Here is a 20897-nt window from a genome sequence, read left to right as displayed (position 1 = left end):
CACTCCTCTCCTGTGCCATTCAATGTCTCTAAATCTGTCCCACTCCTCTCCTGTGCCATTCAATGTCTCTACATCTGTCTCACTCCTCTGCTGTGCCATCCAATGTCTCTACTGTTGTCTCACTCCTCTCCTGTGCCATTCAATGTCTCTACATCTGTCTCACTCCTCTGCTGTGCCATCCAATGTCCCTTCAGCTGTCCCACTCCTCTCCTGTGCCATTCAATGTCTCTACAATACATCTGTCTCACTCCTCTGCTGTGCCATCCAATGTCTAGTGCCCAATTGGCGCAACAGGCATTTGCACTGCCTTGGGCACTTTGCCCCCTCTTTAAAGTAATGCGGGTTCATGTCTAGTTTAAGGCAGAGCACTAAAATCACAGCTCTGTCTTTCACTAATGTGCTCTGCTCAGTACTGGTGCAATCTGTCAGCCTTCGCGCCTGCGCTGAGACACTGCGGTTTTACTGTAATTGACCCGGTAAAGGGTACCCATCGATGCAACCCAGGGCAGGGCACACAGTGGGCCCAAGTCTTCTCAGAACTGTCAAGTCACAAAGGGCTTGGAATAGGAAAATGACCCAGTCCACCAATGCTCTGAAAAGCAGTGAACAATGTACAGACGTTGACAGTACATAATTTCCTTAGGATTGTGGGAGTCGGATACTGATCCCCTAGGATTTACATGGATGCTCGGTAGATTCAAGTCTACCAAACCTTACTCGCTCAAATGCCTCGATTGCTCCATTTTGAACAGATCTATGGCCCATACCCTTACAACTCTCACACACAAAGACCTGTTTCACCCCACACTAGAGAAACCTGGGTAACCAGTCACCTTCAAGGCGTTGTTGAAGAGCGTCCCCACACTCTGGAAGCAGCCGTTATCCTTCTGATGGGATGCGAGCCATTGCAGGGGTTCTGATAGTTGCTTCTCTTGAATAAATATATGTCTCCTGGCCTGAGCGAAGGACTTGAGCACAAAGGCCGTCAGCCTGAAGGAGAGAAACAAATAAATAACAATTTTCTGATAAACATCAATCTTCTGAGTGAAATGTTTCAAAGGCACTCCAAGGAGCCCAGAGGGGATCAAGAGAACTTCACACTCCTGGGATATTATGCAATCACTTATCAGGAACACCAAATAAGGTGTACTACGGTGACACCTAAAGAGGTGTCTTTTTTGTGCACGCAGTACTCCTTTTGGCCTCTACAGGAGAGGAAGGTCTTCAGACCCAGAACAAAGATCCACTGGATCACATTGAGTGAAAAAGGATTTACTTTCTATGGTTTGCCAGTATAGGGAGAGGGAGTTCTCCAGTGTGGATCTTTCTTGGGTAGATCTGTGATGGGAAGTCTCCCAGTCATACAGGGGAAGAGACACGGTTTGTTAACCACGTCTAAGTACTCACCAGGTGTTTCCCTGCCCAGGAGGGCCAAAGGCACTGTAGCTGCCATCGGAGTGCTTGAACCGCAGCTGCTTTTGGTAACCTAGGGGAAGGAAGATAATCAGCACATAACAAAGTTAGTTACTAGCAGCTGTGTGAGCAGCTGAGTTACAAATTGTTCACACAATGTACAAACCAAAGACAGATCAAAGGACATCCTCCCTCTGTCAAAATCAGACTAGATTCTAGCGTTCTTAACCCTGAAGAAGGTGCTACGCTAGGGCTAATGGCACTTGTCTAGTCTTTGACCTCTTTGATATGAGCACAAATGCACAATCCTTCAGTTCAAGTAATAACCGACTGGATGGATAATTCCATCACTCACCGCTTATCATGTACTCAATCGCCTTGGATTTTATTTCATCGGTCAGTTGCCCGGTTTTGTTCAAATAATCCAGGACATAGATGTTGGGGGTTAAAAGGGCTATGTTCTGCTCGCCGCAGCCACAGGGCATCTGCAGGAGATGGTGCAAGTTCTGGATGACGGTTCCCATGAGGTCCCCTGCAAGACGAAGAAGATTCAGAGGTCCGACAAATCCTCTTTTACAGTCTAGCACTACATTACACTGTCATAGCTATGTTCCTAGTGACTGTCCCTGTTACAGCACTCACAATCTTTTATGAGTACATTTGCATTATCGTGCACCACAATGTGTGGTGCGTTAGAGATGGCAGAAGAGCATCACCAAACAAGACATCTCATACAGTTTGTCACACAGTATCTGTACTCTTTACATGATCACCCTGTTAAGTGCTGACAGCACAGGATGAAAACAGTTGGGTTCCGGTAGAGGTGTGGAGAGGCTCAGCATGGTATACCATAATAGGTTCCCACAGTTACTTTTAAATGCTTATCTCTTTATATATTTCTATCATTTCTCTATTTGAGATTACATTGTGCAGAGCAGGGGTTAACTTTGCTTAGTCTTCTTTTAATATGATTCTGCTACAACCAATATTTGACTGACATGTTAAATAATATTGCCCGGATGGAGAAGACCTTTAGCTCAACCATAAGTCATGAACCATTTGAGAGCCTTATGACATTTGTGTGGTCAAAGCAGGAAGAAAGGGTAACGCAGAGGATGCAGGGCTGATGGAACTGATGGGTCAATGTAGGCGCCTTCAGATTCTATGACAGGGACCGAAAGGGTGCGAGGATCTCAGCAATCACTTACCAACAACGGAGTAATAAGCCCGTGAGGATCCTTCCACCATATTCTCTGGAACCTTCAGGTGAATCTTTTCGGTAACAGGGCTGTCGGCTAAAAGATAACATAAGACATGGTCTGAGACATAGGAAGTGTTTTCTGATTTGGTGCACCAAAGGTTTGCGAGGGTAGCTGAGCTCACCCTGATTTGCAAATCTAATTTCCTTCTTGCATGGTGAGGAATTGATATAGATCTTAAAATAAGTCTAAACTCTGTATATATAATACATTATTATTTTGCAGCAATTCACATCCTTGCACTATAGAATAATATGTGCCTGAATACATTTATACATTATTTACTGCATAAAACACTATTTTCCACATCTACACTTGTTATTTTGAGGTGGTGCCCAGCTAGGAGGGGATGGAAGTATCAGGGTTAAGATGTAGGAGTGGGACAGTTTTTAGGGCTGTTAGGGAACCATAAGTGGAATAGATAAGCAAGATGTAGGCCAGGTTTAGGGTAAAGTAGAAGGATTGCATGTCAACACTATAACTAGAATGCCAGAGGGTAATCAAAGTCAGAAACAAGGCTCATTAAAAGAGTTTCATGGGGTTTAGAATACCAAAAGTGCATAGGGAGCTTAAAAACAGGGTTAAGATGCTTTGAATGAGCTGTATGTAGGCTGCAGAACAGGAATGTCAGAGGGTAGTAGAAAACAGGAATAAGACACATTGAAAGAGATGTGTGTGGCACTGCATGGTTGCTATGGGTCAGAGATAAAAGCAGAACCAGAAATGTGTTATGACAGAGGCTGCGGCTGCTTAGAATTGATCTACATTACTTGAACTTTGTGCGGGTCTCAGGACTGAAATAGCCGGTGTGCCACAGGTAAAGACTGAACTTATTTGCAGAGCTCTAACCTTAAAGTGTAAAGTGTGTTGTGTGTGAAGACTAATTTAACAAGAGTACTACTCATCAGATGTGATTGACCCACCTTTTACACAGATCAGAGCATTGACAGTATCTTCCTTCTCTATCCCTTCAGGCTGAAAAAAATAATAACACACAGGGCAGAGAATTAAGATTTGCACAAGGCAGAATTGGAAAATTGAGAAAAATTGGGAAGGTAGCAGCAGGAAATGTTGGTTTATATTTGGGAAGTCTCTCAGTAAGCATTGTATGCCAGATATAAGAAAGATCCCACAGAAATAAGTGTCAAGAGCACACACCACCCCTACATTACCTCAACCAGAAGTGGTTTGACGACTGTATCCTTCCTGTGCACATCGTGGGCAACAATTTGGTTCCCGCACAGACCTTCTCCCTTCAGTGTCTCGGCGCTAACTGTGAAATTCACCTCTCCTGAAATAGGCAGTAACAGAAAAAGGCAAATCAAGGCGACAAAGAGAAGGAACAAAAATTCTAAATCTCTTCCCCTAAACCCAAGCAAAGGTTTGAGATTCATTTAGGAGGACACATGACATATTCATGTTTAGATAATTCATTTAGGGGTTCATTATCTTTATGGGAGCTTCTCCATAAGGTTCTATTTAGGTCACAGAAGAGATATGAACATCTCTGTTCCAGCAGGAATGTTTCCATTCCATAGCAAATGTCCTTTACGTTAGCCGGGCCGAAGACGGCTGTAATGCCAGAAACCGGACCCCGGAAGCTTGTTTCCTTTCCATTAAAAGAATTGGCTTGGTAGTTTGGTCTGCCCTGTTCCCATGATGCACTGGGCCAGGGACAGACTAATTTTGCATGTAGCCAGGTTCTGAGCTGGGATGGTGCAGTGGGCTAAAAAACGGTGATGGATCAAGCCCTGATCTGTTGACTGGGTACGAGTGTTCTGCTTAATTCAGATACTCTGTCCATCACCACCCCCTTTTCTGAATCTTTACGTTAGGCAGAAGAAGGAATATGGTGAAGATTAGAAGATCCTTCCACTCAACGAGGATTTCCTTACATTAAGAATTTACTTATATGAAGCAGCACAGGTCTGAATGGGGCGACAATCGGAGCATCCCTCTTTTTTGGGAATGGTAGGTCTAAAGAACAAAGGGGCATATTACCAAGCAATAGCGATAAATATCGCTATTGCTTGGTTAGAGACAAAAATTTACAGCTGAGCCGCGGCGATTTTTATCGCAGATAAACCTTGGTATTACCAAGGTTTATCGCAAATGTGATAAAAATCAGCCGCAATGCATGAATATCGCTGAAAAGTCAGCGATATTCATGCATTACCGAGCTAATGCTCTTAGCCATGTTATCCACCTCCCATTGGATAACATGGCTAAGAACTGCTCAGGGCAGGTGTTAGCTTTTGGAGATATTCGCGCTTAGCGCAAATATCTCCCTAAGTTGGTAATAGGAGATAGCGATGTTAGCGACTGTTTCCAGTCGCTAAAATCTTGGCACGCCCACTTTGCATGTCATTAGTGATAAATATCACTGACATGCAAAGTGGGGCCCAAGATGGTCACTATCTCCTACTAGCTGTCGCTAACTGGTGTTAGCGACAGCTAGGTAATAGGGAGATAATTTTATCTCCGCTTTCTTGGCTTTTAAAGTAAAAAAAGCGGAGATAAACCCCCTTGATAATATGCCCCAAAGTTCTGCAGCTTTGGAGAAGCCAACAATTCACAAAATGTCGGGGGTTGTGACTGCAAAATACATTTTTATAATGTAAAAATGCCCTTTTAGAAATTGTTTCCAACTTGTATAAGAGGGTTTGTCCTGGAAACCTTTTCCAAACTGTAAATATGAACAAGCATGAAAAGGCCACCCAGCTCCTACATGGGAATTGCCATGAGACATATCAGTGGTTTATGACCACAGCTGTGGGCAAATACCCATGATCAGCTACCATCCCTCAATTTGCATTGTTATTTCCCAGCATGTTAACTTTAAAAAAAGTAACACATATGCCTTTCATGGGCTTTGGCTGCTTTTAACAAAAATAATTCACATTCTGGGAATGCAAACGCAGGGGGCTGAGATTTGCTAGCCCTCTCCGGCCTCCAGATCTTCTTTAGCAGCCATTCATAGAGAGAGGCAAAACCCAAGCTGATTTAGTAATGTTTGGAAGGCAGAATGTTTTGCAACCCTCTAGAAATATACATTTGTGTGACTTGACTGATTAGTAAGTGAGTCACATGGCAAAAGATTCAACACTTGTGCTCCCTAGTTGCAACCTGTCCTTTGATACATGAGGCCCTTGGTTATCACTGCCAGGACAATGCCCAGCAGATGCCGGGCAATATTTTTGCAGTAGAGTAAAGTTCCATGTTTTCATCTACTCTAGTGCGATCATTTCTACCGCCATCAAGAGCTCCCCTAACAGAAAGTAGAAGGTTCAATGCATGGAAAAGATGTAAGTATCTATTTTCTGTTAGGATTATTTTGTCAGTGCCGGAGCTTGTCTGACAAAAGGCAAGCCACACCAGGGAAGGCAGGTGATGCTATGAGGGCCCGACCGAAGATCATATTTGAAATAATCCTTACCAATGGTTTTTGGGGATACATCCCAGGAGACAGTGACCCTCTCATTGGCAGGAATGCAGTGTCCCTCCTCCTCCTTTTTGGTAGGTTTTGCATGGTAGTCTTCTGATTTATCCAGGTGGATGCTGACCTGTCAAGAAAAGGACAACACAGACATGAAGGTCTCACCATTAAAGAAAGCACACCTCAGAACCCTCAATCTATTCCCTGATCCTAGAATAAAAAAATTCTAGAAGCAAAAAAATAAAACCCACTAACCCTGAGTTCCAGATTAGCATGCTACCGGGTATAAAGTGCTACAACATCTCATCGGCGTAGAAATACAATTACAATAACGTACAATTTATCACCCAAACTAAAATTTATAATTTAGCACTCAGCAGTCAGACAATTGTAGTTCATACATGCTGCATAATATGTTCACTGCTTGACTCTCTTACACTCACATAAGACAATGCTGGTAAGAGCCATATCCACCACCCAGTTCTGTAGCATCTATTAGCATCTGAACATACATGGCATTTCTGAAGAGCTCGGCCACATGTATCTGGCCAATGGATCACTTTAATTTAGTTCACCACAGCCGGTCCCAATAAGCTACACCATATGATCCCTTCTTGAAATCTCATACTGAGAATCAGATATGGAATGGCATTAACAAAGTTCATGCCAGCAGATTTCTCCACCATTTCTCCATTTAAACTATGCCCTCTCAGGACCAAAAACATTAAACAGAGTATCTCAGAATGGACAACCCAGTGTAGCATCCAGATAAATGATCTACGAATGTGAGAAATTCGACAAAAGGACCTGCAGAGCCGCTCAAAGGGACCCTTTTACTGACAACCATAAACTATGTGCCTGTCTCTCACACTTCCTCATCCATCACACTGCCAAGCGATGTGTCTCGTGACATGATAACCGCACCTCAGAAGGCCTCGCGCGTGACCTGGAAACACTTCGCTCACGGTATGAAAATAAAGAGAGCACACTTCCACCCGCATACCCTGTGTGCTACCCATGTAGACAAGTGATACAGCACCCCATATGGGGTATTAGGCACTATATAAACGTTGCTGTGCAATAAAATGTGTAACTTGTAAACAAGCATAGCCATACAATAATTGTAGGTTAAGGTAGGTGATACTTTATTAGAAGCCTCGTCCATCAAGTATCATCGGACAACTGACCAGCTTGCGCCTAACCTCATCACTGCGGCGCGAATTCCGCCACAGTGCTGAACATTCCAATTGCGGGCGTGGTCATGACGGCTCCGAGCCGTCATCAGCACACACCCACCGTGACTCATGACGGCCGGAAGCTGTCATGAGCATCGAAGAGGTTAATTTGCATTCTATATTCCATGTTCTTTGTGACATCTACATTTCATGTTCTATGTGACATCACATAGCAACCAGCTTCACTAGCATCTGCAGCTAAATATCACACAATGCTACCATGTTACCCTCAAAAGCAAACTCAATCGAGATTGGATAGCCACAAGGTTATGTCAAGACAACCCTACTGTATATCATGTGTTGTCAAAAAAGGTAAGTTCCTATTATCACTAAATTTTCCATCTGGTCAGAAACACTAATTTGCCATTTGTTCATCTCACAGGATGCAGCTATCTGCTAGATTGGTGACCTTATGTACCACATATGCCCAGTAGATTGTTTATATTAACTATCCCCCGCCCTTATGTCTGCTCAGACTAAGAACAGTCTTGTTTTTTTGCTTGTTAAATGATTTAAATTGTTTATGCCCCTGGAATTTCTAAACATTTGATAAGAACAGAATAAAGGTTTATACTAGCAGTCCAGTATATTTCAGCATATGCCAAAGAGTTTTGCTATCCTGCACTTTGCTCAATAAAGTTTGGAGAAATTAACATAAAAAAGCCTTACTCGTATGCACTTGTCCAAGTAGTTGAACACGGTGACCTTCAATTGGAAAGTCTCACCACGAATGACAGAGTATGGAAGCGTCATATCGGTGAAGAAGGGCTGGAAGGCAGTCAGAGAAGTGGTGGGGGAGAGGCCGAAGCCGGTGTCGGGCGCCAGGCAGAACGCGCTGGCTTTCCATTCAGTGATGGTGTCGGGGATCGTGGACTGGAGTTCGGCATGCCCTTTGTCACTGGTAAGAAATGGAAAAAGGAAGATTAATTAAAATATTATTCTCAAAAGTGCTTGTGAAAAACATATTTCCAAGGTATAGGGTATTGGGTAAGAGCAAATACATTACAGTGATAACTACTGGAATGGCAACATAAACATCTATACCCAATTGATAAAGAAGGCAAAAGTTTTCTGTTAAAAAGTTCTCCCTCGCTCCTTGCCTTCCAAGCGGCACCCTATGATCCCTTCATAAGGCATCACTAACAAGACGTAAAGCTAGGAATACAGGTTTCCTCACCCAGCCTTGACAAGAGCAACTAAGACTTTCTCTCTCTCACTCATCAACATTACTACAGGATTCCCTTATCCTGCTTCTCAGGCGGACACCAAGCTAAACCACATTGTCTCACCATCAGCAATAGATACTTCCCTCATACATCACCACTGCTGGTAATGCAAGTTCCCTCACACAGCCCTGACAATATAGATGACATCTCTCCACCTCTCACTTCTCAACAGCAATGCTTGTTCTTCTAATCTTGCTTCATCAACAGAAACACAAGTTTAACCTCACATCCTCACCAATAGAAATAGGCACTTCCCTCATACATCCTAACCTCTGGTAAGCTCCTCATGTATCGCCTCATTTTAGTATAAAACGTGTAATAGGTGATCCACATTAAATTCTGTGTTCTTCGATATAAGTTTTTATTGTGTGTGATAATAATTGTACATAAAACTGGGGCACTCCTAATGGGAGGTTGGGAGTATTTTTTTCAGGTGATCCTGTGTCTGAGGACATTGATGAAAGATGGGCGGGTGCGGGTAATATTGGGGGGGGTGGGGAAATCATTTGACTGCCCTGAAGGGGCATCCATGATGAATGGGGTTGGTGAAGCTATTATAGGTGTGAGCAAATGTACAAGCACTGTAGGCCAACTAACCTTCTTACGGCTTGCAAGATGAACTTGTTAACCACATGTTTATGTGTTGGACTATTTTGTTCAATTTTTTATTTATTCCACTTTAAACCACTTTTTTTCAATATGCTAGATTGGCTAATTTGTTGTACTTTACCTTCTTACTTTTTAATTGCAAGGGGAAGGAAGGGCTATATTTGGTATTGACTAAGGTTCTTGAAGGATTATTCACAAGCCCCTTGAGCTCTTGGTGTGTCACTTTTAACATGGGAAAAAGTGACGTACCAGTTGTGCAAGGGACTAAATAAGCCCCTTGGTTTTAGATATTGACCAAGGTTGTTTGTCTGGCACCCTTTGGTAGCATTTGTGGTCTTAGTGTGGGAGGTGTAGTTTATGCTGGAGAGACCTACTCACCTTACATGCAGTCTACCTCACATCTGATTGTGCAGGTGCCTTTCATTATCGGACGTTTACAGTTTCTGTCCAGGTAATAGGCAACATGTATATATCCCTGCAAACATAGCATATATTTGGGCACCATAATAGATTGTTTAAACCCTCCTGTGCTCATGACGAGATTAGCTCGTCATGAGCCACGGCGCTCGTGTGCTCATGACAAGCTGAGCTCGTCATGCCCGTTGGACGCTCGCACGCTGGGCTGATTCCCCTGCTGTGCTGAGCGTTCCATTAAACGGGCGTGGTCATGACGAGCTCAGCTCGTCATGAGCACACGACCATCGTGGGTAATGACGAGCTGAGCTTGTCATGAGCACTGGGGCGCTGTGCGCGCCCCCCCCCCCCTCCCCCTCTCCCTCCCAATCCAGCACAGCGGGGGAAACAGCCCCGCAGCGAAGGGGTTAAATTGTAATGAACTTATCTGAAAAAAATTCTCTTTACTGTCATCCTCCGAAATTCAGAGCTTATGATGTTTTTTGTTTTTTTATCTAGGCAACATGCTTTTAGGACTTTTCTATTTAAAGTTTTAATTGTTTGATGATTTACTTTTAACAAGACTGATACAATGCTCTGGTCTGTGGTAGTTCGATTCTTTGGCTGAACAGTGAGGAGGTTCCTCCATCAGCACCTCTTGTGGTTTTCTTCCTCCTCTGACATTGATGCACCAGTTAAGCATGAGCGGATTTTGCGGATTGGCAATCCGCGAATTTGCGGATTTGCGAACTCGCAATCCGCAAAATCCGCGAATTCCCGCGAATTTGCGGATTTTTATTATTTTTTGTGTTCGCCCGTGTTTCTGCCAGTTCGCGAGGGTTTTTACAATTTCGCAATTTGCGAACTTACCTGTCGGGTCGCAAGTTTTGCGAACTTGTTGTTTCTACGTGTCCAGCCTGTTTGGGACACTCTTCTTCATCACTGCCACTCTCTGTCACCACTGCCACTCTCTGACTACTCATGCCACCCTCTGGCCCACCCATGCCACCCTCTGTTTCATCACCACACCCTCTGGTTGTCCAGTGTACATTATTTTCGGCAAAGCAAAGCACACCTTCCCTGCCTCAAGTGACCTGAATTAATTTGGGGCTGATTAATGTGTCACAGAATATTTTTTTAGCTGGCACCTGCTTCCTTAGTGCGCCCTGATTAGTGATCTTTTGCACTTGCTAAGTGCTTTCATTGTTGCAAAATTAGTTACAACACCTGCCCTGCCCCAACTGACAATAATGAATTAGGGGCTGAGTAATGGATTTTAACTTCCAGCCTGGCTCCTGCTTGTCTCCCTTAGCTGTAATTCATGACCTTTGTGGCATATGTGTAACTATTCTGAGGTTCAGAGCAGGGTCACATAATAGTTTCAACTGGCAACTGAACTCTGGAGGGGCCCCTCAGGAAGCACTACAGGAAATGGCTACTAATGATGTGCCTGAACTTTTGAACCTGGTAAGTAGTTACTTTCAGTTTTGCTTAGATCGTATTTCTGCAATTTCGCACTTATTCGCGGGGCGCGAACTCACGCGAACAGTGCGAGCAGTGCGAGCAAAATCCGCTGCTCGCGGATTTGCGGATTTTGCAGGAAATTCGCAAATCTCGCGGATTGCGGATTTCCCGAAAATCCGCAAAATCCGCGAGCGGAACGGATTTTCCGCCCATGCCTAGCACCAGTTGAAAAAAGACACAGAAGAAAAGATGACCTTTGAGTCAATTTGTCTCTTTCAGCACATTTTACAAATGGTCAGATTTGAAGAGGAAGACATCCTATATATAGTCTAAAAACCCAGAGCTGTTTCTGCAGTGAGCACTGCATTTATTTGATACTCAGGACTGGGTATAGTTCCTCATCAAACGCCAGATGTTCTACTCATTTATACCAGGCCAAACTTGGCACAGGCAGTGGTTCAGAGAAAAAAAGCAAAGAGGTGAGGGAGCTGGGCATTTCCTCGACCATGAATTTGAAGGGGCTGACTGAAGGATTGGAGGAAAAGGGGGATGTTGATCTGTGATGTGGGACTATTTATCTTTTCTTTTCTTTCAGAATATTTGTGGTCAGTAAAGGCATACTTTGCATTACCACCTTCTTGCTCCCAACAGATAAGGTGGATTCTAAGATGCTGTAAGGCTCTAGATGACTGGTAAAGAGGAAGGAATGTTACTTACTCAGTGGTCTTCAGATCCCAGATCCAGGTCTCAGGGAAGTAGGTCCGAACTGTCTCGATCGCAGAATCTAGGAACACTCTACTTATACTGTCTGATCGCGACAACATTATCGGGCTCACTCCTGTGAAAACAAAGAACCTGTGTCGTAGATGCATATTTAAGTAAAAAACTATATCACATGTTTTAACTGGGAACGCAACAATATTTTCTCCTGGAAGTGTAACTTTCGACTTTTGCACACAATTCACTAATACATTCAATCCTGGGTTACAGAAAATACCTCTGTATAATCATGACAAGTTCTATGCCATCTTTTTATAGCTAATTCCAATGTTCCTATATGTGGGATAAAGAACCCACTATCATATGTTATAAGTTTATTAGAAATCCCTATAGCGTTTCGTGAATATACAGAGAAACAGGAGGAATGAGGAATGGGGACTGAGGCCAAACTCATCGCAGTGAAGGGGGATATTTACAACAGAAGTGGCGGAGTGTGTCGTTAGCCTCCTTGGCTTAGCGACATGCTCCGCAACTTCAGAAAAGCAGAGCTGCACCATATTTACAAGAATATGGTGCAGTTTTGCGTTTCTCCCTGCGATGGCGCTGCACTTAGCAGTGTAGCACCAACTCCGGCACCCTTGCACCAGAGTGCAAGGGTGTCTGCGTGCAGGGGAGGATTGTTTATGTGTAGGAAGGTGTCCCTTCCTGTACATAAACAATCTTGAAATTCGCGTTTTGTCACTTCTTCGAGTGCTGCTTAGTGCAGCACACATGGAAGCTACACAATGTAATTTATTTTTCAAAGATTGTTTGTGTGCAGAAGGGTCGCCTTCCTGAACATAAACAATCCAAGGTGTTTTGCATTCTCCATGTATGCTGCACAAGGCAGCCCAGCTGGAAAAATCAAAAACGAGGAGAAATAAAGCATTTCTCCTCGTTTCAAAAAGATAAGACCAGGTTTGCCCTGATCTTAATTTTGCAGCTGACTCCTATTTACGCTGCCCTTGTAAATAAGGAGCAGCATCAAAATCAATGGGTGTCGCGGTAGAACGCCCACCGCAACACCCTCTGTCCACCCCTTTCACGCTAAGCATAGCGAGTAAGGGGGTCTTATTTACAAGGCAGCGTTAAGCCACTTTAAGTGGCTTAACGCTGCCTTGTAAATAAGGCAAAAAGGCCCTATCACCACAGGAACGCCCTAAAAAGTGACGTTCCCATGGCGATAGGCCTTTACATATACCCCTGAGTGTCTTACTCCTAATACTTTTTCAGTTATCACAGGTCTCCCCTTTTCAGCTTTTAATCTGTGGTTTCTTGCTCCCTCTAATAAAAGAGATACAATATTTATAGTTATTTGCAATAAATGTGGTGTCTGTACTGTGAAAGTAAAAATTCCAATAGTCATCTTGTAAGTGGTTCGAAATTATGTGATTAGGAATTAAATATGTGACCTTCATAAGCAGAATGTGCTTGATCAGAGAGATATATTCTTCATAAGAACTTTTCGAGTAGAATAAAAAAAGGTGCTGCCAAAATTGTCTCAAAATTAGCTAAAACTGTAAATGTTTAGGAAAAAGTAGCTGAAAAGACTGCCCTTCACACCATCAGCTGGCTCTGGCAGAGGTATCTGATGTCACAACTCAACTGTAATAACGCATTACAGTAGAGTATTGATGTAATTTTCTTATTACAAATGAGTTGCAATGCCTCAACTTGACTATAAGCTAAAACTAAAGACAGGTTTTATGGAGTTATTTCCGGCTTTTCTCCACTCTGTAATGCCTATAATAACATTGTTCCTTTTTTCATATTGTAAAGAGAAAGTGCTAAGATCACATAATTTACATGTTACTAATTTTTTGACTTTGGAAGAAAGAAGGTCTAGGTTGTCCTTGCCAGAATTTCAATTCATGACCAGCACTAAACACACATGTAAGCTTTACAGATGTAACTCACATAGCCAACTTGATGTTGCACCCAGTTCCATGTGTCCAGCCAGTCTTTATTAAAAATGTTCATACAAAGTTTGGCATTAGAGGGCACATTCTGTAACTGTACACAGTCGGTAGATATAAGCATTACCAATCCCCTATGGTGCAGTACAGCAACTATTTGTGTGTTGAAGTGAGATGGCACATGTCACAAACCTCTGCTGCTCAGGGAGCTGTTTTACAGGAGAGTGACTGTGTGTGGGACCTGTCAGACCTGGGTGCACTCTGCCCTTTTTGTGAAATGAACTCTCTGTGTGTTGCGCTCACTTGAAAATGTTGCATTGGGTTTCCTTTGAGAGATTTACTCAGAGTGAGTGTGGGACTGTTAGTTTGGAGTAGTTTGCTTTCCAGCATGTTGGGTGCACTGGAAAAGCCCCTTCATCTGAAAGAACTCAGCGGTTTCTGTTTTCTTACATATGCACTGTAAATGTGTGGTAGAGTTGTGTCTATTATTTGGAAAGTTCAGCACGTAAACTGGCTCTCACCCAATCACTGGAGCTGGATCATGGCGGGCATTGGAGGCAAGGTTAGCCAGCAGTATGAGTGCAAGACTTTTCTTAATTTGTGCTGGTGTTTGCCGGGACCCAACAGCGGCACATGTTTTACAACACCTGCAGTTATTCATCAAAGTCCATCATATGGTGGCACTTTCTGCCCAGATCTGAGCAGAGCAAATGAGTAAAGTATTACATAAAAAGCAATGTACTATAAAATATGATAGATTTCGATTCTGAACTCAGGGAAAGTGAGACCCAAAGGGGGACCTGAGGCTCCACTTAGTTCATGAGCACGACAACTGCCCAGTATCTACCCCCGCTAATCAACCTCTGGGCCCACACATAATGGCATCAACGCTCCTGAATCGCGATTACCAGCCCCCTTTGCATCTGCAGTCCAAGCTCACACATACACTTTGCCCTCCTCCAGTCAGGACTGAGCTCCCTCATTAGAACTGAGTATGAAGCCCTAAGACTCAGTTATCAGGCACCATTTAAAGATCAGGACTGAGGGCCATTGGCATTGCAAATTATGCGACGACTGCGATCATATGGTAGAGGTTTTTGCAAATGATGATTGTGGTGCTATAAAGGTGCTTGCTTGATGCTCCAGAGCCACAATAAGCCGAAATTTGACATATGATAAATTACACTTTGACCTCCATCGTACCCTGTTGAAATCTCCAAGCATTGTTAAGAAAAATTTCTGTTGCCTCACCTGGAGCATGATCATGGTCATACGCCATCCCGGTGGAGGTGGTGGAGCATAAATGTGGCTTTCGGAATTCACCGTTGGTCACCACCTTCAAACCCATTCCCTGAAAATAGAAGACAAATCATGTAGTTACACCATCTACACTGCAGACACTACAACTGGGAGGGCTGTCTTCATTGACACATGTTCTCAGGATCAAACCCTTGCACTTAGTAAAGTGAATCCAAGCTGTGCACTTCCCATGAAAGGCATGACCTGTGGTGACTGACCGTAGCGGGCACCGGGTGTTATCCCAGTGCTGCCATATCGACCCCTGTAACAAAAGCTGCAGTGTGTGGTACTTGTATAGCGCACAAATCACCCATGAGGCATCTCAGCGCTTGTACGAATACCGCTGAAGAACCCTTCCTGGCCTTTCCCTGTGGAGTGCCCACTCCTGTGCACCCCCAAGGTGAAGCCAGGCATCCTAGCGTTGTGGGGGCCATTGTGGAGACTAAGCAAGCTATTGCCCAGAGTTGCAGCGTGGGACCCATGATTAGAATAGGCACCGAGGTGAGAATTATCAGGTCCGAGGAAGTTGAGTCCAGGACCCGCCAAGGCGGGATTTGAACCCTGGTCCCGGGCTAGACCTCTGCATCAGGGTCTGCCGCTCTAACCATAGAGCCACACTTCTCCAGTGGCCGGCGCTTCTCAGTAGCATCCCCCAGTCGGAGCCTTTCAGTACCACCCCACCTAAACCCCCCACCCCCGCTGGTTTCTGTTCCTAATGTTGTCTTTCCTGGAGACACCGTAAATTCTGCAATTATAATCCCAGTTGAGACCTCTCAGTGGATTAATGTGTCTTTGGGTGACACCTTGGAGTAAATACGGGATTCCCACATGTATTCCCCATGGAGCCCCAGATCTCTGGCACACACAGCAGTCAGTGACATGTATGACGTGTTTGGTAAATGGATTCCATTCAGAGGAAAAGGCAGACAAGTGGGATGGCACACCCACCTGTGTGTGCTTCATGCTTATCACAGGTGATAGGTGTAAGCCTTAAGAATGGCCAATGGAATTATGTGATTCTGCATCTGTGGCATTTTTCACATAATTATGAATTTGCGGCTTTTACCGGGAAACATCACTTACAACGCAACTTTTACAACGACATACCATTACAACGCAACTTTTACATCGCAAAAACTTTTACAACGCATGTATTTACAACGAATGTTTTTACAACGCAGGTACCTTTACAACGCATACCATTACAACGTAAGTATTGGTAAGTATATAATTATATTTTAAATGTTATATGTTTGGGGTAAAGGGGTATTTTTAGGGTTCAGGGTCAGTTTTGGGTTTTTGGGTAAAGGGGTATTTTTGGGGTTCAGGGTCAGTTTTTAGTTTTTGGGTAAAGGGGTATTTTTGGTGTTCAGGGTCAGTTTTTAGTTTTTGGGTAAAGGGGTATTTTTGGGGTTCAGGGTCAGTTTTTAGTGTTTGGGTAAAGGGGTATTTTTGGGGTTCAGGGTCAGTTTTTAGTTTTTGGGTAAAGGGGTATTTTTGGGGTTCAGGGTCAGTTTTAGTTTTTGGGTAAAGGGATATTTTTGGGGTTCAGGGTCAGTTTTTAGTTTTTGGGTAAAGGGGTATTTTTGGGGTTCAGGGTCAGTTTTTAGTTTTTGGGTAAAGGGGTATTTTTGGGGTTCAGGGTCAGTTTTTAGTTTTTGGGTAAAGGGGTATTTTTGGGGTTCAGGGTCAGTTTTTAGTTTTTGGGTAAAGGGGTATTTTTGGGGTTCAGGGTCAGTTTTTAGTTTTTGGGTAAAGGGGTATTTTTGGGGTTCAGGGTCAGTTTTTAGTTTTTGGGTAAAGGGGTATTTTTAGGGTTCAGGGTCAGTTTTTAGTTTTTGGGTAAAGGGGTATTTTTGGGGTTCAGGGTCAGTTTTTAGTTTTTGGGTAAAGGGGTATTTTTAGGGTTCAGGGTCAGTTTTTAGTTTTTGGGAAAAGGGGTATTTTGGGGGTTCAGGGTCAGTTTTTAGTTTTTGGGTAAAGGGGTATTTTTGGGCTTCAGGGTCAGCTTTTAGTTTTTGGGTAAAGGGGTATTTTTGGGGTTCAGGGTCAGTTTTGGGTTTTGGGGGTACAGGGGTACAGGGTAAAAATAAATTAAAATTAAATTTAAATTAAATTACATTAAATTATATTTTTTAAAATTAATTTACGATTATAAAATTAATATATACTTACCAATACTTACTTTGTAATGGTATGCGTTGTAAAGGTACCTGCGTTGTAAAAACATTCGTTGTAAATACATGCGTTGTAAAAGTTTTTGCGTTGTAAAAAATGCGTTGTAAAAGCATGCGTTGTAATAACATGCGTTGTATCAACATAGATCCCTTTTACCACATAGACCAACTTCTACCACATAATGTATAGATTCCCAAAAAAATATTCCAGGTCAAATGAATCCAATTTACTAAAAATACTGTAACAAGTGTTCCTTCACACTGGAAGGCTTTTTGCCAAGGTTAACAGGCCATCTTTCATTTGCTTATTGCTGTATTTGGGTGTTGAATTGGTACTAATAGGTAAACATCTTTTTTCAGACGAATTGTAAAAATGTCAAAATAATGAAGTAATACTATCACAAAATGTTCAGTATTACACAGCTTAATTTGCATTTTTTGCTGCATAATCTAGTCAACAATGCTGCATATTTTGGTCCTCTTTTGCCGCATAATTGCGGTGGTCCAGCCCTTAGGCAATAGAAATATGAGGAATGGTGCAGAAATGCATAAAGTAGGCATAACAGATGGCAATTAATAGTTCAACGTAGCAAAAAGAAAAGTCTTACACAGGTCTACTTTTGAGTGGCACTTAATTCCATATGTGGCTGGGAATTCCTACTGTTGGCGCTAAATTGAGGGTTATATCTAATGTGGTAAAATTACACGCTTGACACCCCTTTCACAGGCCTTTCAACAGAACAAATATAGCAACAGGTCCCTGTGAAGAGGGACCAAGAGCTGTGAAGTGTGCAAACACAGACTGTCACAATTATTCCTCATTTCTCAGTGCAACTTGGAATGCCATGAGATTCCTGAACCTCTGAATTACAGGTGCACAGGGCATCAGGAATTCTGGGACCATGAATGTTCACTAAGGGCCAAAGAGTCACCCAGAATGAGGAACTTGGTGCAGATAGATCCTGGATTGCTAAAGTGTGAGATTTGAGGAAAGAAATCCTACCGGACAGAAGCAGGCTACGTCTGCCATCTTTTATTTAGCTAAACAAAGACCATAGAGTGAACTGTTAGGGGTACAGAAGGAAGTATAACTAGGGAACATATTAAGCTGTGTTACCTCTGTACACTTCACTAGTGAAGTCTGATTGTGCGCATTGCCTGTTATGGCGACCACGACTGTAAAACGGTGAAGAGAGATTGGATATAATAGAGGGAAGAGGTACCAATATGATGCAAGGTTTGGACCACAAGTTTTAAAGCGGATTTGAAAATATAATCATGTACACTAGGTGAAAAACTATAATCCCCCCTCAGAATTCAGGACAGCTGTCCAATCCCTAGTGATTTCCTACAGAGGTAAGACCTTCCTGGTTGACCAATCCCAAAACACAATCCTCACCTATCAAGGTTGGCCTACATGGTGGAGCATTCCTACTTTTCAAAGGTCCAGTCATGCTACCCCCCACCCCCCAACACCCAAAAAAAAACTCAACTGGTGACCATTGAAAACATGCAGCAACTTCAAAACAGCCACCATATCTCAAAAGGCTCTCCAGTCTGGATTTCCGCTATATCTTAGGGGCCAATTGCACACCAATGAGAGAGAAAGAGAGAGAAAGAGAGAGAAAGAGAGAGAGAGAGAGAGAGAGAGAGAGAGAGAGAGAGAGAGAGAGAGAGAGAAGGGTTGACATACGATGAATCAAGTCTCCTGGAGATTTATTAAACAAAGAAAAGCAAAACTACAAACCAGGCGTTCTTTTTTTTTAGATCCAAGAAGATTGAACCCGTTCCCTGACACATCAAACCTAATTGTAATTTTCTCACTTTCAAGTAATACCGCTCATGTGTCAGAAGTCTGTATAACAAATTAGTTCACCACCCCACTCCCATCCCTTCCTTGTACTCTTGATCCCCTTCTCCCCTCCTGCTCAATCCTCTGTTGACTATCACCCTCCCAATAAAAGTAAATGTTCTGCTGCTTTCAGGTAGTACTATTGTTCTTTTGTTAAATCACACTGCCCTGTTTTCTATCTGTAAAGCATCACAGTGCTTCTGTGTCTAGGCTTAATATCATTAAACATCATGAATAAATAAATAATGCATGCATAAATATATACATAAATATTGAAGCATTCACATTCATAGGGAGACTGGTCAGACCATAAGGCGAAAGTAGTGCTCAGCAGCAGAGCGCTCTTAGACCAAGAAGTCCTGAACCTGGACAAGAAGACTCACAAATCCTTGGAACGCTAGCAAGGCAATGCATTCATCAGAGCGGGAAGTGGAGCGTGCTGGATGAGAAAAGATCAGACTTACCTCAAGAAGATCAGAAACATCTTTCTCGTTGTCCAGGGATGACGGATAGTAGATCAGCCCGTTCTGGAAAAGAGGCTCGCGATTCACACAGGGCGTAGAGTCTACTTCCTCCAGGTTCCACCCTCCATGGTAATAGCCAGTGAGGTCTTTCAATGGGAGCAGGTCATACACCTATGTTTACAGAGAGCATGAGGACACTAAAGAATGTCAATGCAAGATTGGGTGACAACCCTGACTTCCCGCTCCCATTAGACTCCTCCTGCTCATGTCCCAGAATTTGTCTTGTATTTTCTCAGCACAAACTGAGGCAAAGATGAGACCTAAGCATCAGTAGACAAAGCACAACTGTGATCTTACACCCATTCTTCCAGCACATTAGTGGATTCACTGTGTAACGTCCTCGCTTCCAGAGCTGTACGTTCTACAAAATTAGAACAGATCACAAAATCTTTTGGGGATCTTCTACCTAGTATGAATGAAGTTCTTCATGAATGTTATCCTGCTACAGAACAGAGGAACTAATGAAGACTCTTTATTACTTAATATGTGTGGCACTTTTATAATTATTGATGTCCTTTGGTACAGTGAAAATCACCTTGAGATGATTTGATCCTAAAATTGTACTATGTAAATATGTTCACTCATTCATTTTCCTAGTAACTCCTCTGCACAGAAGCATCAGAGTGACTATGGTGAACAAAACTATTCTTTTTATATTCACCTTATAATGCAATAAGAGAGGTTACCTCAGTCCAGGAAGGGTTTCATAGAGGAAAATGGAGGATTGTGCCTTCCAGGACTGCAGATATCTAAACAACGGCCTTCAATAGAAACATGAATTCGATCTGACTCAACACCTGATTTTGCCTTGAAAAAGCCCACGGCCTAAACAGGCCTCTAGGGAGAAACACATGTTGGCTGTCCTTTTTACACAGATGTAACATGAAATAAAACCCACGCACGTAAAACTTTCAAAGAACGTGTGAATTTTCGTCTGGACCACTGTTGATAAATTGTGAGGGCACAATCCTCCATTTTCCTCTATACTTACTCCAACAATGGCTCTTGGGTGAAGCCTTTCGCGAGGAATGTGCCACAACACAATTGGGCCATGACAATTGTAGCACCGAAACCCAAAAACTCCCACCCAAACAACTTCCCAAGAAGGGTTTCATGTGCACACACTTTCACGACGAACAAAGTTACACATTGGCATTTTACCACTGCCCTTAAACAGGAAAGACTCAGTCAGTACAGGGTTAATTAAGAATACAGCCTCTGTACAATATCTCAATAGGTGAATTGATAAGACGTCCTCAGCCTTTAAGTAATAAAATCCTACACAAGAAGTAATTAATTACAAAAACCTATAGCTGGTATATGCTAATTCAGTGA

At 43.0% G+C, this 20897-nt stretch overlaps 1 protein-coding gene across 1 annotated transcript in view; it reads right to left on the bottom strand.

Annotated features, from left to right (window-relative positions):
* The window catches only part of LOC147659229 (alpha-2-macroglobulin-like), a 100760-nt gene that overhangs the window by 28573 nt on the left and 51290 nt on the right, over positions 1-20897 (bottom strand). The window contains exons 16-26 of the mRNA XM_086951870.1: positions 19503-19673; positions 14962-15061; positions 11753-11873; positions 8013-8241; positions 6109-6235; positions 3845-3963; positions 3596-3647; positions 2622-2708; positions 1769-1945; positions 1408-1486; positions 834-990 (exon numbers count right to left, since the gene is read on the bottom strand). Coding sequence (XP_086807996.1) covers positions 834-990; positions 1408-1486; positions 1769-1945; positions 2622-2708; positions 3596-3647; positions 3845-3963; positions 6109-6235; positions 8013-8241; positions 11753-11873; positions 14962-15061; positions 19503-19673 — 1419 coding nt within the window. The remainder of the gene's footprint in view (positions 1-833; positions 991-1407; positions 1487-1768; positions 1946-2621; positions 2709-3595; positions 3648-3844; positions 3964-6108; positions 6236-8012; positions 8242-11752; positions 11874-14961; positions 15062-19502; positions 19674-20897) is intronic.

Source organism: Lissotriton vulgaris, unplaced genomic scaffold (genome assembly GCF_964263255.1).
Source record: "Lissotriton vulgaris unplaced genomic scaffold, aLisVul1.2 SCAFFOLD_1089, whole genome shotgun sequence".
NCBI lineage: Eukaryota > Metazoa > Chordata > Amphibia > Caudata > Salamandridae > Lissotriton > Lissotriton vulgaris.
The sequence above is the reverse complement of the archived record's forward strand: the minus strand, read 5'-3'. Positions and strand labels throughout refer to the sequence as shown.